The 20,196-nt window shown below is 39.6% G+C and overlaps 1 protein-coding gene across 1 annotated transcript in view; it reads right to left on the reverse strand.

The window, feature by feature from the left end:
- Nucleotides 1–20,196, reverse strand: part of LOC306859573 (calmodulin-binding transcription activator 1-like) — a gene marked incomplete at its 3' end in the record, with an annotated part of 401,012 nt that overhangs the window by 33,204 nt on the left and 347,612 nt on the right. Inside the window, exons 7-11 of the mRNA XM_079400671.1 lie at nucleotides 12,482–12,635; nucleotides 7,391–7,531; nucleotides 3,823–6,059; nucleotides 3,212–3,338; nucleotides 2,814–2,948 (exon numbers count right to left, since the gene is read on the reverse strand). Of these exons, the coding sequence (XP_079256797.1) occupies nucleotides 2,814–2,948; nucleotides 3,212–3,338; nucleotides 3,823–6,059; nucleotides 7,391–7,531; nucleotides 12,482–12,635 (2,794 nt within the window). The remainder of the gene's footprint in view (nucleotides 1–2,813; nucleotides 2,949–3,211; nucleotides 3,339–3,822; nucleotides 6,060–7,390; nucleotides 7,532–12,481; nucleotides 12,636–20,196) is intronic.

Here is a 20,196-nt window from a genome sequence, read left to right on the forward strand (position 1 = left end):
CTGTTAAACTGGCAAATGGAGGTTTCAAAAAGTATTGAATAAAAGGGTGACGTTAATTGTGGCCAATGTGTATTAGAGAAAATTTCATAATGATATTTCCCCCATTTTAAATTCTTATTATCCAATGAAAGGCTAGATTTTTGTGAAATATTTTAATAAAAGATCAAAAGGATTAATGCAGATTAATTTTCACAGCCTTCTTTGATCATATTTACCAAGGGTGCCGATATTTTTGGCCATGACTGTACACACATATAATGCAAAAGACATTTTATTTATTTGTATGTATATATATTGCAACGCAGATGAAGTGTGTGTGTGTGTATATATCTATATATATATAGATATATATATATATATATATATATATATATATATATATATATATATAGATGTATGTATAAATATGTGTGTGTGCAGATATATGACAGATATAGATATGTGTGTATATGTCCATGTGTTTGTATTTTATACACAGTTGTCTAAGTCTAGAGTCACAAGTGCATGGTTGCCTGTGCTGTCTGTGAGATGTGAATGGACTTGTGTTGTGCTGAATGGAAACGGGGTTCTGAGAGGGGCCTCGGTCCTCTGTTGCTCCCTTTCTCTGCCTTCAGGGCTGTCTGCATTGCAGCTGTCCCTTTGCACAGACTCCTCCACCATGCCCTACTTTACCCTGTCAATGCACACTGCAGTAACAACACTCACCCCCCCCCCCCCCCCCCCCCACCTCCACAGACAAACAGCACCACACACAGGCACTGGCACTCTCTTTACTCAGACTCATAGGAGACAGAGCACTTAGCCTTTCCTTATAACACGCACACACACCTCCCAGATTAAATACCCACAGAAATCAGCCATTTAATAGATATGTGCAGTGATATACAGTAAGTGCATCTGTTGGTGTAAGCGCATGTGTCCCTCTTACTGTAATGCGTGATTATTTCTATTGGGTTGGCTTAGGCTTCTGCTCTCCAAACATCAGGCTTGTCAAACACATGCTGTATCTGAACGCTGGCTGCCGCTCCTCGCTGCCCAACCATTCATCGGGATTGTTTGTCTTAGCTAAACCTCCTATCACCTGATCAGAGCAAGCAGAATAGAGCTCCGGACATCAAATTGGCAGGCGTGTCGCTTTGCCCATATGCTCCAATATTTTCAGAAGCTCTTTGACGCCACAACCTCAGTTTGAGGCAGCCTGAGATGCGCTGAAGCATGTGTGTGGGATTGTATTTTGTTTGCCAGGCTTTAAAGAGGGCAAATCCCCCACAGCGATGGTATGATTAGACTTAAACCCTTGCATTTAAGTTAACACTAACAGACTGGGACAGCTAAAGGACACTTTGTAAAGTTCACCGATGTGTGCGTAAAGCAAGTTGAAACAGTACAGTAGAAGTGTTTGGATCTTGGTTACGTGTTTTTTTTCGTCCCATCTTCTCACAAACAGCTTCCAAAATGGTTAACATGGTAAAACTTTAGGTTGAATTTGTTACCATTGGTTAATGCATCAGCCAATACATTTGAACACTTCAAGACATCATGAAAGTATTATGAATGAACATGAATCTGTTATTTTGGTATTATTTATATGTTTTTTATTATTTTTATTTAGTACTGTCCTACATAAGCATAGCTATTTACATACACTCCACAAGACAAAATAATAACCAAATTTATAAAAATGACGATATTCACCTGGATGATCCATGAATTATGATTCCTCTTATTTTGTTAAAATTACCAACATTTTGGATATTCCGATATTATGTAAACTTAGAAGGAGGACTATGCTTTATTTCACTTAGATTTTTTCATTTATTATTTATATTGGACTTCAGATTTATTTTAAATAATGATTTTTAATAGTCTTACTAACAGTCTTAATAGTCTTAACGGCACTGAGAAGAATTAGCAATGAACAATAGTATAATATTTTTAAATGAAATAAAATAAAAGTTCATTGGCTAATTTAACAATTTTTAACAACATTGTAACAACCTTATTGCAAGGTTAATGTTGATAAAATCTTATATAATAAATTATGCATTTTTGTGCAAAAAACATCCCCAAACCTTTGTATAAATACAGAGATACAAAGTCAAGCCAGATGTGAAGGAGCAATCAGTTTGTCTTATGTCACGAAAAGCTAATCAAAGTAATCAATGTACTATTTCCAGACTGCCCTTCCCCTTGAGCCTAAAGTATTAACCACTTATATAAATTACTGCCTTCATCTCTCCTTTGTGCCTGCCATGCCTCAGATTAAAGCACAAAGGGCAAAAAAAAAAAGCGTGAAAACTCCTCCTGTTATTCTTAAAGCCCTTAAATTGAAATTCTACCTGATTACAGGGTGGTCTGCATGCCCTTTATCTCTGAATAACACACTTTACCTTTGCTTGTTGACCTCAAATACATATTTAGCACTGGTGTTGATTGCTCAGATTTCAACAGAACTCTGCTTTCTTTGCTAAACATGCCCTCTATCCCCATCTAGAGGTCAACTGTAAAGCAAACCTTGCACATGGACATTTTAAACTGCATCTTACCCTTCCTCAATCCAAATTTGATATTAACACACTCACTCTCTCTATCTCTGGCTTCAAGACATACTCTTTTTCTCAATCAGATGTGCTTTTAATTTGTTAATACTGAATGTGGGATAATTAGAAAAGCCTTGGGCCAAGGAACCATTATATAATCACCTACTTCAAGTAGCTCAATGATTAGGCGTCACATGATAGGTTCCAGATTTAGTAAAGTGATATTTTTTTTTTCTCTCACAAATGCAGAAAAAGACAGAAAGGAAGACCTACCGTCAAGTGACAGCCAGTCATGCTGGGATGAAGGTAGGGAGGGCAGTGCACGGGCTTTATACTCAAACACAACCGAGTTAGAGATGATTTGATTACTGACAGCCACCTGCAGAGTCACCAAGCCTGTGTCATGGGCTGCAGACACACACAACCCCATAATTAGAGAGATCAGAGGAAATCACACTGTCACCTATAAGGGTTCATGCAGTTCTCCGCCCTATCAGGGGTGACGAAATGGCTTACAGAAATTCATTGCAATCTAGGAAAAGATTCACTTTTTAATGTTTATTTGAAGTACTGAACACATTCTTTTTATATTCACATTCAAAAAATATGTACCTCTTAAAGAAGATATATTAATTTGTCGGTCACTTCAGTATGTATAAATGTGAAATTACCGGGACAGTAGCAACGTAAAACTCCGGGCTGGATGAGGGAGGCAGGGACAGAGATCTGATCAAACAGGCAGGTGTAGCTGCTGCTGTCTTCTTGCCATGGCCCTGTGATTAAGACCTTCACACCACCCTGAAATATGGAGGAAAACATCCTCACATAACATGCATACTCAAAAAGATTCCCTCAGCAGGACAAGTATCATCATCATCATGTTTATCACATCATAATTACTAAAATATTTTGGTATAAAGGTAGCATTTGAAAGGAGAATAAACATGCTATAATGCCATCTTGTGGGAGACAAGACTTCAACATCAATTGCGTTTTAAATGTGTTTCCAAGGGTATTCTGCCATCTTGTGGTGTAATAACGCAACAGCACTGGAGATGTTTGGATATCAATCATGGCATACGCACTTAAGATATTTTAAAATAATTTAAAATAAGTAAAAATGGAATAATAACAACAACAATAATACCAATTAGTAGTAACAGTAGTAGCCTATTATCTAATATCATCTAGCCTATTATCTAATAACATCAGTATGTAATTGTAATGGAGGAAAACTTGTACAGCATGTACAATGTACAGCATTTCATTCAAACAGACATACCTCTGGGTAGGACCACTCTGGAGAGTAGTCTGTGACCATGAAAAGTCGCCCAGTGGCCTGCAACATTCCCAGAGTGCCCTGGGCCACTGCTGCAGACACTACTCCAGCGACATGCATGTAGGCCAGTGAGCCTGTTTCTCCTGAGCCTCCGCCAGCACCAGCACCTCCACCTAAAGACTGAGGGCTGCAGCACGACTGGAGGCAAAGCTCTGAGGGGCTATATCCTGGTGCCCTGTTGGTTGCATCCTCTTGACCTTGCTGTTGGTTCCCACCTGAGGTGGCATTTCCTTCCGACCCAGGTGGGGCCACCATCTGGTGGGTGTATAATGTCCCTGCAGCCCCTACCGCTGTGGCTCCACTGTCCACTGAGATGAAATCGTTGATGAGGTCAGAAAACTGGTTTCCAAAAGAGATGTCAAAATGATCCAAACTGATTTCCATGCCAGTGCCTCCTCCGCCATTGGCTCCAGCCCCACTAAGCCCGTGGTGAGTGTTGTAGAGCCCCTGAACCAAATTAGCTCCCTGAAGCAGTGGCTGGAGTTGCTGTTGCGAGCTGCTGTTGGGCCCACTCGTGGTGTTTCCATTCCTCAAAGCCACGGCCTCAGCTCCGGCTCCGTTCTCAGAGCTCTGCTGCATGAAGTGATCTGCTCCTCCGCTCTCTCCGCTTCCTCCTCCGCAGGCTTGTAGATGATCCCCAGACTTTAGTAAACCATCTGTCCCATTTTCAGTGGCGCGAGACTGGCCTGACCCAACATTGCGGTTCTGATCCATGCCGACCACTTCCTCGTGCTCTGGACCAAGGCCTGGGAAACCTCCTTGGTATTGAAGGAGTTGCAGTGAGCCAGTCTGTCCTTGTCCCTCGGTGGGTGAGCCTCCATTGCAGTTGGGTATGTGTTGGCCCTGGTGGGTGTGATGGTGGTGAAGGTGGCCATTACTGCCAGGCGATTCCGTCTTTACAACCTGCAGACCCATGTAGGCCCCGTCAGCGGTATTATGTTCTAGAAGGTGGCCCTTCTGGCTGGAGCTCTGCCGGCCTTGCTGGTTCTGGGCTGTCTGTGCTGCTTCTTGAAGAAAAAAGCTTGGAGATTGGTTCTGGTGAGCTAGGCTGTTCATTGCCTGGCTATAACTTACTGCTGTTGCACTGGCAGAGTAGTCCTGCTTTGCATCGATGGCGCTGAAATCCATCTGCTCCAGGGTGGTGCTCGGACTCAGGCCCCCTCCAGAGGGAAGCAGAGAGGCAGCAGGGGTCAAGGTGAGTGAGTTCTGGGAGCCTGAGCCGCTGGAAACGCTACAGCTTACAACTGGCCCCACTTGGTAGCTCCCTTCTTTGGCCAGCTGTTGCTCGAAGGAGGTGTCCTCGGTCTTGATGTTCTTAACCAGTGCAGAACTGAAGCCGTAGTTCGAATCGGATATAGTTGGTGAGCGTTGCAAACCGTTGGTGCTAGCTGTTGAGGAGGATGAGGCACTGGATGTGCCATTCTCCTGCTTTAATCCACTTCCCCCATATGTCTGGCCCTGCTTCGGGTTGTTCAGGAAGCAGTCGGGGTCGAAGTTCATGGTGGTTTCTGGGATTTTGATGCCGCTGGAGTCTAGGCTGTTGGAGAGGACAAGCTCCTCAGAGACGCCGGAGGCAGAGAGCATGGACAGCCCATCTGCTCCGGGACCACCCGTATCTGCAGTCCCGCTTCCTGGAAAGGCAAACTTGTGGCTGTCAGCGGTGACTCCTAAGACCAGGCTGTGAGAGGTGGCGTCGGCGCCCATAATATGGGTATTGTGGCCTCCAGTGGGGGACATGCTGTAGACGGGATCCCCAGTGACCTCAGACATGAAAACACTCTGGGATAGGCTGCTCATAACAGAGGCAACATGGCCCATGCCTGTGACCGCTGGGCTGTCAGCCATGTCGGGGTCAGAATTCAGCCCGCTGCTGATGGACACAGGGGAATTCTGGGTCGTGTCTGGCACTTCTACCTGATTGGTAGAGGAGACCTCAGTGCTGTTCTGGTGCAGCAGCACAGGTTTGTGGACCTTGCCGTTGCGTTTTTCACGTACGCTCCCTCCTCCTGCTCCTCCGCTGTTTTTGCTGCTGTGGCTATGTTCTGTCTTACCCTCAGACACATCATTATTCTGGAGCTCAGAGTGGGTGCTGCTGTAACCACCTGAACGGGGGTCCACTTTGGGAGAGATAATGCGGTGTTTGGCGCTGTTACACTTATGATGCACACTACTCCCAGCACCTGCAGAGAAAGAAAACAGCTAATAATTTTCCAAACAAAAAATTATTATTATTATTTTTAATAATAATAAAAACAATGTATTATTATCATTATTATCTACCGTACTGTTTCTTTTTAGTAATTATTTTGTATCGTCTTATTGAAATGTTTTTATTGTGCAGCACATTGGTCAACCCATGGTTGTGTTAAATAGAGCTATATAAATAAAATTGACATTGACATTATCCGTACTATTTTATTAGAATAATGAATATCTCTGACCCCTTAATGGCATTATACACTTTAAAATGAACATTATTACAATTATCAACAGAATCACTAGTATCATCATCATCAATATTTTTCATTATCAATATTATTAGTATTGCATACACAACACAAATGTGGACATGAACCATTTTATTACATTCAAAATAATTCATATTCCTGACTCCTTAATGACATTCCACACTTTAAAATGAATGTTATTCCATTATTATTAGTATTGTCAATATTTACTACTTCTTATTTACGACAGTATCTAAATTAACACAATCAGCAACATACCCCCCTTCCCTATTATTTATTACATTGAAACTACTTTTGAATAATACAAGGCACATGATAATAACTACACTACTGTTTTATATATGACACCACTATAAGAGTTTCTGTTTGGTTTGTACATCAGAAGAAGAGCATTTCAAAGAATGAGCCGCATAATGTCTTTGAAATGGAATAAAATGCTTTAATGCTGATGCTTTGAATGAACATTGAGATTAATTTACGTCTTTATAGAGACCATCAATCATCAATATTAATCGTTTCACAAGAAGCCAACACATAGCTTTCCCGTTTTGTTAATAAATGGCTGATGTGTCACATTAGTCATTTTACTGCACACTTGGCAATTGAATTTTATATGAACATACAACAAATAGCAATCCATCTACCCCACAATCATTTGTTTTAAACACACAATTCAATTTGCTTCAGAGTAACGGCACCCTATAGGAGCAACACCATGGGATTGTAAAGTGCTGTGCTGGATATTTGTGATGAAGTCTAAGGTGAAATTTCATTTGTTGTATGCTTGAGTAAAAAAGACTGACTGCACAGATACACAGGAACATTACGCCCCCCAGTGGTGTCATTGCAACAGACAGCTCAATAAATCGGCACATCTGTGAAATGTTCAGCCTGGACACTACTCTAATTGGGCTTTCAGCCTGCTCTACACTCACCTCATCTTTTACAGTTCTTGCAGACATATGTAAAGCACTACCCGCTCCCTCCGTGTCTTTCTGAAGGCCTCTTTCTCCCACACCCCAGCCCTCCTTTCTGTCCCTTACCCAGAGTGCCAGTGCAGAGGCAGTTGTGAGTCCGGGGAGGAGGCTTGGTCTGGTGGCTGTCCAGTATCTGCTGCACCAGCTGCTCCACAGAGAAGCCAGAGCTGCTGTTCCCATTGCTGCAAGTCCACTTGATGCCATGAACTGCCGAGGGAGAGAGGAGACACAGTCGTCAGCCCACCAGCCGAGCCTTCCAGCCCTCCCCCACCCCGCCTGTGCACTACATCCCTGACCTTACCTCAGAGCCAGAATCCATATCAAAACCACTTTGTCCAGAAAAAGTGTACTACGAGAAAAAGAGTAATTCTTTTTGGTCTACTTTCTGACCTCAGACAGGAACACGGAAAGTTTCAGATTCGGGCCTGTTAAGGGTGAATTTTCAGCTGACGTGGGAGGAAAAACACAGAGCAAATGTCATCCTCGTCTCACTTCAGCTGAAGTAAAAGCCCCAGCCCTTTGACAAGGTGCTTTATGCAGTTTGCGCCCTCTGCTGCCTTCACTGTTTCCAAGCTCAGCCTCTCTCCTCTGAGAAAAAGAACAATAACAACAACTGGAACGGTAAAATGGCAAAAGGAAAAAGAAATGCAACAAAGGAAATGTGCTGATCTCTGGAGAGGAACGGTATTTAGAATATCAAACAGCATCGAGATACCTTAATACGGCTTGTGCACGCTTTGCTACTTCAGTGAGTGAAACAAGCTGAGGTGAGATTGCATGTGAAAGCGAGGGGAGAAAAAGGGAGGTGAAGGGAGAAACAGACAGAGACAAAAATAGATAAAAGAGACAAAAGCGTTTGGCTTGAACTCGCAAACAGTGCTGCGTCACCAGCCGGAGCAAGCACAACAGTTGTCACATACACAGCAGGTTTCTCTGCTCTGCTGAGCTCTGCCATTCCGCGCTTGGCCAGAGAATCGCAGCGGCGTTCCATAAGCCATTACACCAGCATGACCATGCTCGAACAGACAAATCAATCTCACAGCGTGAGCCTGAACCAGAGTCGCAGCACAAGGCAGGTCATGTAATGAAAGGCCAAGCTGGTTTGGTGGATATGCCGTGACATCGGCGGGAGGCGAGGATCTGAAGAAGAATCCTCTGATTTCGACTTGCAGGAATTCTCCCGCACTTCAGTCCAAAGTGGCCTGCCGTTACTAATGCAGTTCTTCAAACTATCGGTGCTTTGCTCAAACAGCACATCTGGCAATTTTACTTGTGTCTGCTCCACCACACACAGACGCAGAGTCTGAGTATCTCCGAATGTTGTTGAGGAATGAAATTCATATTTCCGTTCCTAAACTGGGGTGCACACATCCCTCGGAGGGAGCACAGAGTGTCCTCTGGGCTGCTCAAGAAAATATTTGGTAGTTGAAATGGAATTTCATGTCGTTTCAGCTGTCCTGTTATTGAGCTAAAAGTATTTTTAAAACTTAATTATTTAAGGGAAATTGTAGTTAATACATATTTAGGTAAAATATTAATATGAATGTTAATATAAAATAATAAATTAGAATAATATTAGAATTCTAATAGTGTAGCTTGCAAATCATATTTAATGCAATGTTTTGGTGAAATGTATACAAAAACATTTGAATTAAATATTTGTAATAATAAAATGGATTTTTCACACCACAGGTCCATTTAAAATTAATTAATTAAGATTAGTAAAATATTATAAAAAAGGTGGACAAATTGAACAAATGGCATATTAAATTACAAAAGAAACGTCTTTTGTACATTTCACTTTTAAACAATATTTCTTTCATATTACATTTATTCTTAATTTTATTCACGTTTACAATTACATTTTGCATATATATTATTAATTTATGGCTTTGGAAATCTCCTGGATTAAATGCTGCTGACAAATCAAATCAAGCATTCTCTCTGCCAGCCACATCCACATCCACAATCTCAAAGCACCTCATAACCACAACCATCAACTTGTATCTTTAATCGCAGCCTATCTCCAGGAAACATAAATCACATCAGATATCTCGCACCCTGCTGTGCGTGTGTATGTGTATGTTTATAACCACTGTCTGATCATCTGCTCATGCAGCAGTGAGGGGGCTTCAGGCATGGCTGGTCCCCGGTCTCTTAAATTACATCAGCGGAGAGGAATGAATCAGGCCGGCGCGTTCTTCTCTCCAGCTGTAGTGTGACGAAGCAACCGTTGCCTTCCATGACATGCCTGCCATCTGACCTCTGCCTCACACACCTCCGTCAACATGAAACCAAGTTTGCAATCTATTTTACTATGGGAAGATGATGTATTTCTAAGTTATAATAGATATTCAACAACTACAAATCTAGAGCCTTGATCTTATCCATCAAGAATTCATTAGATTGTGAAAAAAGTTAAGGATTTTATGAAATGTTTCTTATAATGCAATAAGGTAAACTTCTAGATAACAGCAGAGCTTAAAGCTTTTATAATGAATTAAAATACATCTCAGAAGCTTTGTAAAAAAAACTTCAAAATCACCCTGCATCACAGACCTTGAAGGCAAAAATAACTAATCTACATTTCACACTACAATGATGAAACACTCATTTCGTGCAAAGCAGGTGATGACGCAACCTCATCATTGATTCATTTCTACGATATCTGATGCAAATGCATTAAAAATGTTTAAAGCAGAGAAACAGAAACTTCTCCGCAACCTATCAACAGTTACAGAAGTCTTTCTCTGAGGACTGTCAGTCGAGGAATGCACCGCTCCTAACGCATTGAATCCCAACTGCACACCTCGTCCTGTTAATGAATGCAAGCTGTTTGCGTATGATATGGGTCACTCAAGGGAACACATTGGGTTTGTAGAGCTGATGCATCCATGAATTATGCATGGCTAATAGGGTTTACAATGAATCTCTGACTATCAACAGGCTGCACGTCTGCAGCGCCACCACTAGGGGGTAATGTTGCTCTTCAGATGAGCTCAAATCACGGATGGTTGTTTGAAGATTATGAGGTGAATCTTGTGGCCCAATTAGCCTAGTCTCAGTGCACCGGGCCCGACCGGTGGAAGACATCTCGCACCTTTGCCATTGTCCACACCATTTGCAACGTTAATGACTTGCATGCATTATGGCAAATGGTTTTGAGGTAGATCAGGCATGGAGTGTAATGAACACATTAGTTTACTGCACGTGTCTTAAAGTCATTGTGAAAGGGAGCTCTTAAGTGATTGCCACAAGAGCTCTTAAGGGGATCGTAACACGCGGCAGCGATTACAATGTCAGCTGAGCTCGTCTGTATTCTCCTCGCTGACATCCTGTATCTAAAAGTGCTGACGCGACGGATCCGACTTCATATATTCATTACCTTGACAGCCTTGTCCTAGTTCAAATGATCAATGCTAGGCATCACATACAGAGACGTGTTCTCATAAGACTCTGGGTAAACATGATTATATGCATGCCGTCGTCCCCTTTTTAACAACATCCTCATTAGACAGGTTTCCTCTGGTCAAGTCTGTGACCTAGACCTGTCGTAGACGAAAATATAAACAGTGTAAGCATAAAGCACGGGCAAAGCGGTGTGGGACGTGTGAAGGGATTTCTGGCGAGTCAGACACTCTTCGCCCACTCACTGGCATCAATCAATACATCACTGCTCTCCTCCACTGACTGACTGGAAACCAACGTGCTTTATCACTCTGTACAGTGAGACGCAGACAAGAGGCTCCATTGACCCTGGGACACCCGGGCGCCTCGGAGTGGGTGAGGTAATAATCATGTCAAGGCTTCCACATGGACTCCTGCTATGAAGAAGGGCACAAGTTGCAGCAGGTAACACTGGCCTGGAGTAGGCTGAGCTGGGAGAGACTAACTTCTCATGAAACATTGCATAACTAAAACAGCACCGGGCTTGCATAAATAATACAGAAATTATAGAAGACAATGCCAAGTATCGTTAGGCTAGTTTGCACGGCCCTAACCAGCACCCACAGCTGTTTTGTTGGAACAGTATCGCAATCCTTTTGCTGTTTGTTGGGGCAATGTGAACCACAATGGAGACTGATTTCTCACAACGGCCTTTTCTAGACTGCAAAACATACACAGTATCTTAAGTTTTGTTTTCCAGAAAAAAAATTAAACAGATTTACAAATTTGCATCTAATCTTATTCTGTAAAATGTAATAAAGATATGTAACATTAAAAATGTGAAAATCAATTTCAAGATAGGTAATATGGAGATTTGAAGTGCATTTTTGAAATTTTTTTAAGCATAAAACTGACGAGACACTTATCCTACAAGACAAGACGAGACAAGACTAGGCTCACGAGAACGAGACGAGAAAAGATTTTTTTGACTTTTTAAAAGAAATCCTCAATGACGAAATATATAGGGAAAAATAGTCTTTTATTCAACTGAAAAACAAAATGCAAAAAATGTAGGTACATTTTGAAATCAACTTGTACTTTATGATATTAAACTTTTATTTAATGAATTATATGCAGTAATGAACAACATGTAAACACTGCAAAAGTTTTGCAAGGATATCGTCACGTTCTCGCGAGACACATCGGATCTTGCCAGATCCCTACATAAAACTCATTAAATATATTTTATTTTCTATACATTACCTTATATATTTTTAGTAATACACACACACACACACACACCTTTCCATTTTTTTTTTTACAAAAATACTTCTATTCACCAAGCATGCATTAAAGACTTTTACATTATTAAAAAAAATCTATTTCAAATAAATGCTGTTCATTTGATCTTTCTATTCATCAAAGAATCCTGAAAAAAATGTATCATGGTTTTCACCAAAAATATTAAGGAGCACAAATGTTTTTAACAAAAATATATCAAATGAGAAAATAGTAAAAAAAATAAAAAATTGTATTATATGTTTACAAATATTACTGTGTTTTATAATGTATTTTTGATTAAATAAATACATCATATAAATCAATTTTAAAAAAGACGCGACCAATAAGTAAAATTATACAGACCCCAAACTTTTGAATGGCAGTTTGGTAATGGTATTTCTTGAGACACTGTTTGCAGTGATCACTTAAAACATGCATAAGAAGAGACAGGTTATGCATTCGGTTGATAGAATGTGATTGGACACTCACACATGGGTTTCAGCTGGCCAATGAGTTCCTCCTTCGTCCATTTGGCCCATTCTTTCTTGTCTGTATTGATGGAGCACAGGATGGGCCCACATGGCTTCCCACAATCCTCGATAGCTGGCACATTCAGGTAGTGGACCAGGACAATGTCTGGGTTCTGGAGAAAGGACAGGACCAAGAGACAGAAAGAGGAAAAGAAAACAAGAAGACGAGGTTTGGTGAGTAGAAAGTTCTGACTGAAGAAGCAGTAGTACCCTGGAAACAGATGGGGCAACTACACATACATACACACAAAAATAATGAATAAAAATTGTGTTAATGCATGTTTAGCACTAGTTAGCATATTTGGCAGCTAGCCAAATAGAGAATTAAGTGAAATATGTCATTCACTGCCTGTTCTTCACCATCATTTGAGGAATTATTGCTAGAAAACACACAAACATCTCTTCTGTATAAAATTGCTTAGGAGTCTGCTTTCCACATGCAGTGCTAGCGCAACATTAATTGCAAAGGCAAATAGCGCTGAGTCTTATGAATAAAGTGTAATCTATAATAAGCCTAATTTACATAGAAAGGAGGCGTGTTTGTGCTGAAAAGAATGACAATGATTTAATTTAAATACACACAGCGGCGCCTTGTTAAGCCAAGAGCGGTTAGGGAATAAAACCGTTTGTGCGCAAAAGTGGCGCAACTGTTTACTGATGGTACATAGTGCCAAAGTTATTCACAGAGAGGATAAAATCAGGGACAGATCATCCTAAACAGGGATCTTCATGTGAACACTGGAGGAGTTGTGTGAGGCTTACAAAGCACCTGCTTTTTTGGTAACATTACGGTTGTCAACTCAAAGTAACGGCTTAGTGTGTGTGTGTGTGTGTGTGTATATATATATATAAACAAATTCTATCAATTGGAAGTCAGCAAGTGTTGGCTGGATACATTTTGACAGCTTATGAATAAAAGCATTGTTTAAAGCATATCTAGCCAGAGTGAATAACATCAATTCTGTTCTGTAATCATAAATAGCGATGATTACAAAGCATTGTAAACAGTCACAGAACAAGCAGTCCCCTGTCGCCACGGCGATTACACACACGCACACACACTCACAAAATCTCACTTGTTCCAGCACACCAACATTTTAATGTCATATGAAACACAGATACATGACGCAAACACAAAAACCAAATCCGTACACTGAAACACTGAAGAAAACTGTCCCTTTCATTAGCATTTTTATTAGTTTTATGAGCATTACGTGCTAAGTGAATTGGGGGCTGCGGTTGTGCGCTGGCTCCCGGCCTGCAGCATTAAACTTCGACGTACATGCGCAAAATCTATGCGTACTGCATGCTCAATGGGGTAATACACACAAAGAAAGACATTCATACAGCCGCTGGCACTTTTACAGAAAGCACCATGGTAACCACACCTGATCATGGCCATGTCTGAAAGCTAATAAATGCTGCCTTAGCACAAAGGTGCCTTATACAAAGGTAAGGGAAAACATTTGCAAAACATTGTCTTTTCTACTAAAATACGTTCACCTGGTCAGAAGATAACATATACTGATGAAATATACACTGTGCTGCCTACTGCATGATATTCCACAATCTCAAAATTAGAGCATTTGAAAGTAGTACATTTATTTAAACTATTTATTTGTTATTATTTATATTTTTAATAATTATTTTTATTATTATTATAACCTTTATTTAACCAGGAAAGAAATTTAATTCATTTAAATGAAATGAATTAAATTTTATTTAAATTAAATTTAATTCATTTCATATATTTTATTTATTATTTAATTTATACATTTAATTTATAATTTATAAATTTATAATTTATTTTGATTAACTGATTAACAAATGAACATTGTAGCCAAATATACACATAAATATATTTTATAATAATAAATAATAATGCAATTTAATAGTACATGTATTAGTAAATATATTTATAACATTTTGATTAACTGATAAACAAATGAGCATTGTAGCCACATATACACATAAATATATTTTATAAGGATAAATAATAATAAATAATGCAATTTAGTAGTACATGTATTAATAAATATATTTATAACATTTTGATTAACTGATTAACAAATGAGCCAAATATACATATAAATACATAATATAATATGATATATTAATGGCCTCAAATATAGACTTTATTTTCATATACATTTTTATTTTATTTTGGGGTGAATTATGACCCAGATATTTCTTGGGAAATTCACCAATATAAGAGAAATTCAGGCTAAACATTTTCAGAGGGACAGATAATCCACAGATGAGCCAAGACCAGTATTCTTAGAAGGTACCTTCATACTAAATGCTGCCTGTTTAGCCGTTGATGGAGTCTGCTTTAGTTTCAGACAAATCTTGTGTCATACTAGACATCTCTGAACCCCTCTATTACAGTGCTGTTGACCAGGCAGGTTCAGACTGACATTTTCTCTCTCAGTCTTCTGACTACAACTGAATGGACTGCAAATCACAATTAGAAAGAGCATTGACGATCTCTGCATGGGACTAACAAGCCTTGAACAGTGACCACAGAGAGAGGGGACAAAATCTGCAGGATGGAAAAGGGCGACAGAACAAATCAAAAGCTAAATTCAGAGCACTGAAAATCAAACAGCCCTGTAATTCACAGCAAGAACTTTTGATTGAACTCTTCAACCAGCACACTTGATATTCAAAGTGAATGTGTCAAGGTGTTTGAACAGCACCTTTGATGGATTAAAAGGAAAAGATTTGATTTAAAATTTAAATCCATAGGAAATCTATCTTCATGAGAGGATTTTAAGAGTAAGTTCTGGTGTACTATTCTCTTTCAAGTGGATGGAGGGAGTGTGCTGGACCGGTGCTTGGTTGGGGAGGGCGAGCTGAGGACACTCTGCTGCTGTGGCCGTGAGCTTGTGGAAACAGACACCAGCTCTACATCTCCATATGGCACAAGCAGCTGTGGTGAGCACTAGGCCATGCCCTCAATCCTTAACCAGCATGAGAGGGGTAAGTAAAAACCAGACAAACATAAAAGCATTCTCATGCACATCCAGGTGAAGATATGGGACAAAAGGTCTGGCTATATTTTACCCCAAAATTAAAAGAAAAAACAAGATATATCTAAATTACTTTTGCTTAAAGAATTAAAAAAAGATATATTTTGTGCATGATTTTCATGGTGAAGCACATTTAAACTTCCATCTCTAATTGTCAAAATTTATTTTTTGTAAAGTACTATATAATACATAAATAAATGATCTCAATATTAAACTATTTCAATAATATCTACACATATATACACAAACAATTTAATAATAATAATAATATATATATTTTATTCTATAATTTATTTATACTACATACTCATATATTGTATATAATATATAAAGTACTTAAACATATAATGAGTTATATATATATATATAACTGTATGAATTCTTATATATATATATATATATATATATATATATATATGTGTGTGTGTGTGTGTATGTATGTATGTATATATATTCTGTCAGTAGGTTAGTTGTGTATAGGTTTATAGTGTTTTTTACTTCATTGTTGTATGTCTGTAATTATGTAGCACCGTGGTCCTGCGAGACACGACATTTCGTTCCACTGTATGTCCCCACATGTAGCGGAATGACAATAAAGCTCAACTTGACTTGAACTTGACTTGACTTGATATATATAACTTTAAATACTATTTTTAGCAGTGCAAAAATTCAAAAATATTTTTTTTGAAGGGGGCGAGTGGTGTCGGGGGAGTTTTATTTGAAATAAAATAGTCACAAATAAAAAATCTTAATGGTCCTACAAAAAGCTTGATTTTTTTTTAAACAAAAAATAAAATAAATTTTTTTGTTTTAATTCACCCCAAAATCAATGATTTTGGGGTGAATTATGACCCTTTGCATTTTGTTAAATTCATATAAGCATACAGAGTAAAAAAAAACAATACCCCCCCCCCCCCCCCTAACAAACTCACATATTCACCCTTTCAAAAAAAATAAAAAATCCCACATACAGTGGGGCAAATAAGTATTTGATATACTGCTGATTTTTCAAGTTGTCCCACTTACAAAGAATGGCGTGATCTGTAATTTTCATCGTAGGTACACCTCAACTGTGAGAGACAGAATATAAAAATTTAATTCAGAAAACCACATTGTATGGTTTTTGAATAATTAATTTCCATTTTATTGCATGAAATAAGTATTTGATCACCTACCAACCAGCAAGAATTCTGGCTCTCACAGACCTGTTAGTTTGTCTTTAAGAAGCCCTCCTATCCTCCACTCATTACCTGTATTAATTGCACCTGTTTGAACTTGTTACCTGTATAAAAGACACCTGTTCACACACTCAATCAATCAGACACCAACCTCTCCACTATGGCCAAGACCAAAGAGCTGACTAAGGACACTAGGGACAAAATTGTAGACCTGCACAAGGCTGGGATGGGCTACAGGACAATAGGCAAACAGCTTGGTGAGAAGGCAACAACTGTTGGCGCAATTATTAGAAAATGGAAGAAATTCAAGATGTCTGTCAATCTCCCTCAGACTGGGGCTCCATGCAAGATCTTGCCTCGTGGAGTATCAATGATCCTGAGAAAGGTGAGGGATCAGCCTAGAATTACATGGGAGGACCTGGTCAATGACCTGAAGAGAGCTGGGACCACAGTCCCAATGGTTACCATTAGTAACACACTACATCGTCATGGATTAAAATCCTGCAGCGCACGCAAGGTCCCCCTGCTCAAGTCAGCACATGTCCAGGCCTGTCTGAAGTTTGACAAAGACCATCTGGATGATCCAGAGGAGGCATGGGAGATGGTCAGATGAGACCAAAATATAACTTTTAGGTATAAACTCCACTCGCTGTGTTTGGAGGAAGAAGGATGAGTACAATCCCAAGAACACCATCCCAACCGTGAAACATGGGGGTGGAAACATCATGCTTTGGGGGTGCTTTTTTGCAAAGGGGACAGGACGACTGCACCGTATTGAGGGGAAGATGGATGGGGCCATGTATCACGAGATTTTTGGCAACAACCTCATGAAGATGGGTCGTGGCTGGGTCTTCCAGCATGACAATGACCCCAAACACACAGCAAGGGCAACTAAGGAGTGGCTCCGTAAGAAGCATTTCAAGGTCCTGGAGTGACCTAGCCAGTCTCCAGACCTGAACCCAATAGAAAATCTATGGAGGGAGCTGAAACTCCGTGTTGCCCAGTGACAGCCCCAAAACCTGAAAGAGCTGGAGAAGACCTGTATGGAGGAGTGGGCCAAAATCCCTGTTGCAGTGTGTGCAAACCTGGTCAAGAACTGCAGGAAACGTCTGACCTCTGTAATTGTAAACAAAGGTTTCTGTACCAAATATTAACTTCTATTTTTCTATTGTATCAAATACTTATTTCATGCAATAAAATGGAAATTAATTATTCAAAAATCATACAATGTGATTTTCTGAATTTTATTTTTATATTCTGTCCCTCACAGTTGAGGTGTACTTACGATGAAAATTACAGCTCTCTCCATTTTTTTTGTAAGTGGGAAAACTTGAAAAATCGGCAGTGTATCAAATACTTATTTGCCCCACTGTACATACCAACAGAAATCAATACATCCGTGACCACCACGCATGCACGCGCACACACACACACACACATGCATATTCCTCTTTTTGGGTCCCTCCTATGCTGACACATTCATCCCTGTTTTACAATGCACGTTTGGCAGACTTACAACCCATCCAAATACAAGTAATCTGTGAAGCTGTGCTTCAGTCATAAATTCAAGAGTGAGCCAGAAGCGTATGACATCTACAGCTCACTCCTTTCTCGCGCTGTCTCTTCAGAGAGCTTTTACGCACCACACAATCACGCTTGCACCCCCCCAAGACCCACACTCTTTTTCCGATGACATAACACAATGAAAATGTGAAGTGTCTTATAACTCTATCAGGAAACTTAATTTAATTTAATTTCCTGCTGGCTGCTCTCTTTTAATAGCTTTAACTAAGTTTTCATCCAACAAACTAAAGGAGGAAACTTTCAGCCTGGATACTATTTGGTGGAGAAAATGGGATCTCATTAAGGCATTGATTAATTGTGCAATGTAATCTTTAGGCCATGTTTGTGGTACACCTCCATGGAGAACCAGGGCTTGCTTCCAGGTTTGTTGATGTGGGAGAAGGGGGCTGAAGTTTGGATAGAGTTGCAGCATGTGCAGAGCTTGTGGTATTGCGCAAACGGCATTTTTCATTATTAAAGGCATTCATTAGAGCTCAGCACCTTTACGCTAGGCTCATCCCTGGAGTGCAGAGGCGTGTAGATCTTGTATAACCGATTCACAGAACCTGTATTTATCCCTTGACTTCACTATTTAAGAGCATTAAATGCTAAATGAAGGTAAAAAAAACTTCATTAGGAAGCGTTCTGTGCTTGAATTCACATAAATAGTTTTCTTAAGTCTTTTTCATTGATAAGCAAGAAAAACAATTAAAGCTTGTTGGTTTTTTGCTTTAAGCCTGCAGAAAGCAAGCAGATCTAAATTCTAAAGGTGTTTCTCAGTGTGTTTGTGTGTGTGCGTGTGTGCGTCTGGGGAACACACAGGTACCTGGAAGCACTGTGGTAACCTGGCAACTAGTAGCTGGACGCCCACATGCATGAAGCCAATGTGGTCATGAGTGCTGCCCCATAGCTGGCCCTGAGTGCTATAAATATCCACTAGTAATAGCTTCAGGGTCATTACTGCTGCTCGGGCCTGCCTCCAGCCAGCATCAACTCTAACCTGAAGGGCTGGGAAGAAGGACAGGGTTTCAAATAGGTATCTGCATATTATGGATGATTTATTGCAGCGTGGGGGTGGGGCGGCGTGTTCTGGCAGATAAGTGCCTGTGCGTATGAGATTGTCTTTGAGTTGGACTTTTTTGAAAGCAGGTCATTTGGGCTTCATATTTAGCTGGCGCTGGTTCAGATCTGGACACATGAGAACATTATGTTACTTGCTTTGAAGCAAAACAGGATTGCTGCTTCCGGTCATATGAATTGAGTCACTCCTGTTTTTATGTCCCCATTAAATATGTCTAAATAAACTGGATCATCCTGCAGGAAGTGACATCTTTTGTGTGTGTAAATGACAGCACAAATATATATATATATATATATATATATATATATATATATATATATATACATAAATATATAACAACTATACTTTGGATAAAAGCATCTGCTAAATGACTAAAAGTAAAAAGTAAAGAGTGTAAAGACCATCGACTCTACCGTGCGACTCCACTGGGTTGGGACACCGGCAAAGGATTTAAGTATCATGTTTTATTTTTATTATATTTTAATTTATATGTTTACTATTGAAATGTTGTTGTATGCATTTGTCAATTTTATTTAATTTCTGTATTTTCTTAAATGTGTGTGTAGATAGTATTTACAGAGTTTTAACTTTTAGTTTTAGTTACTTTTTCTTATTTAAGTCGCTTTGGATAAAAGCGTCTGCTAAATGACTAAAAGTAAAAAGTAAAGTATAACAACTAGCTGCTTATTAGAATGCATAATCCTAACTGCCTGTTATTAATGCTTTATTCTGTATTAACCATATTTTAGATACCTTAATCCTACCCCATCCCTACCCCTACCCCAATCCTGCCGAACTTAACTACTACCTTACTAACTAT

This window comes from Barbus barbus (genome assembly GCF_936440315.1).
Source record: "Barbus barbus genome assembly, chromosome: 40".
NCBI classification, from domain to species: Eukaryota; Metazoa; Chordata; class Actinopteri; order Cypriniformes; family Cyprinidae; genus Barbus; species Barbus barbus.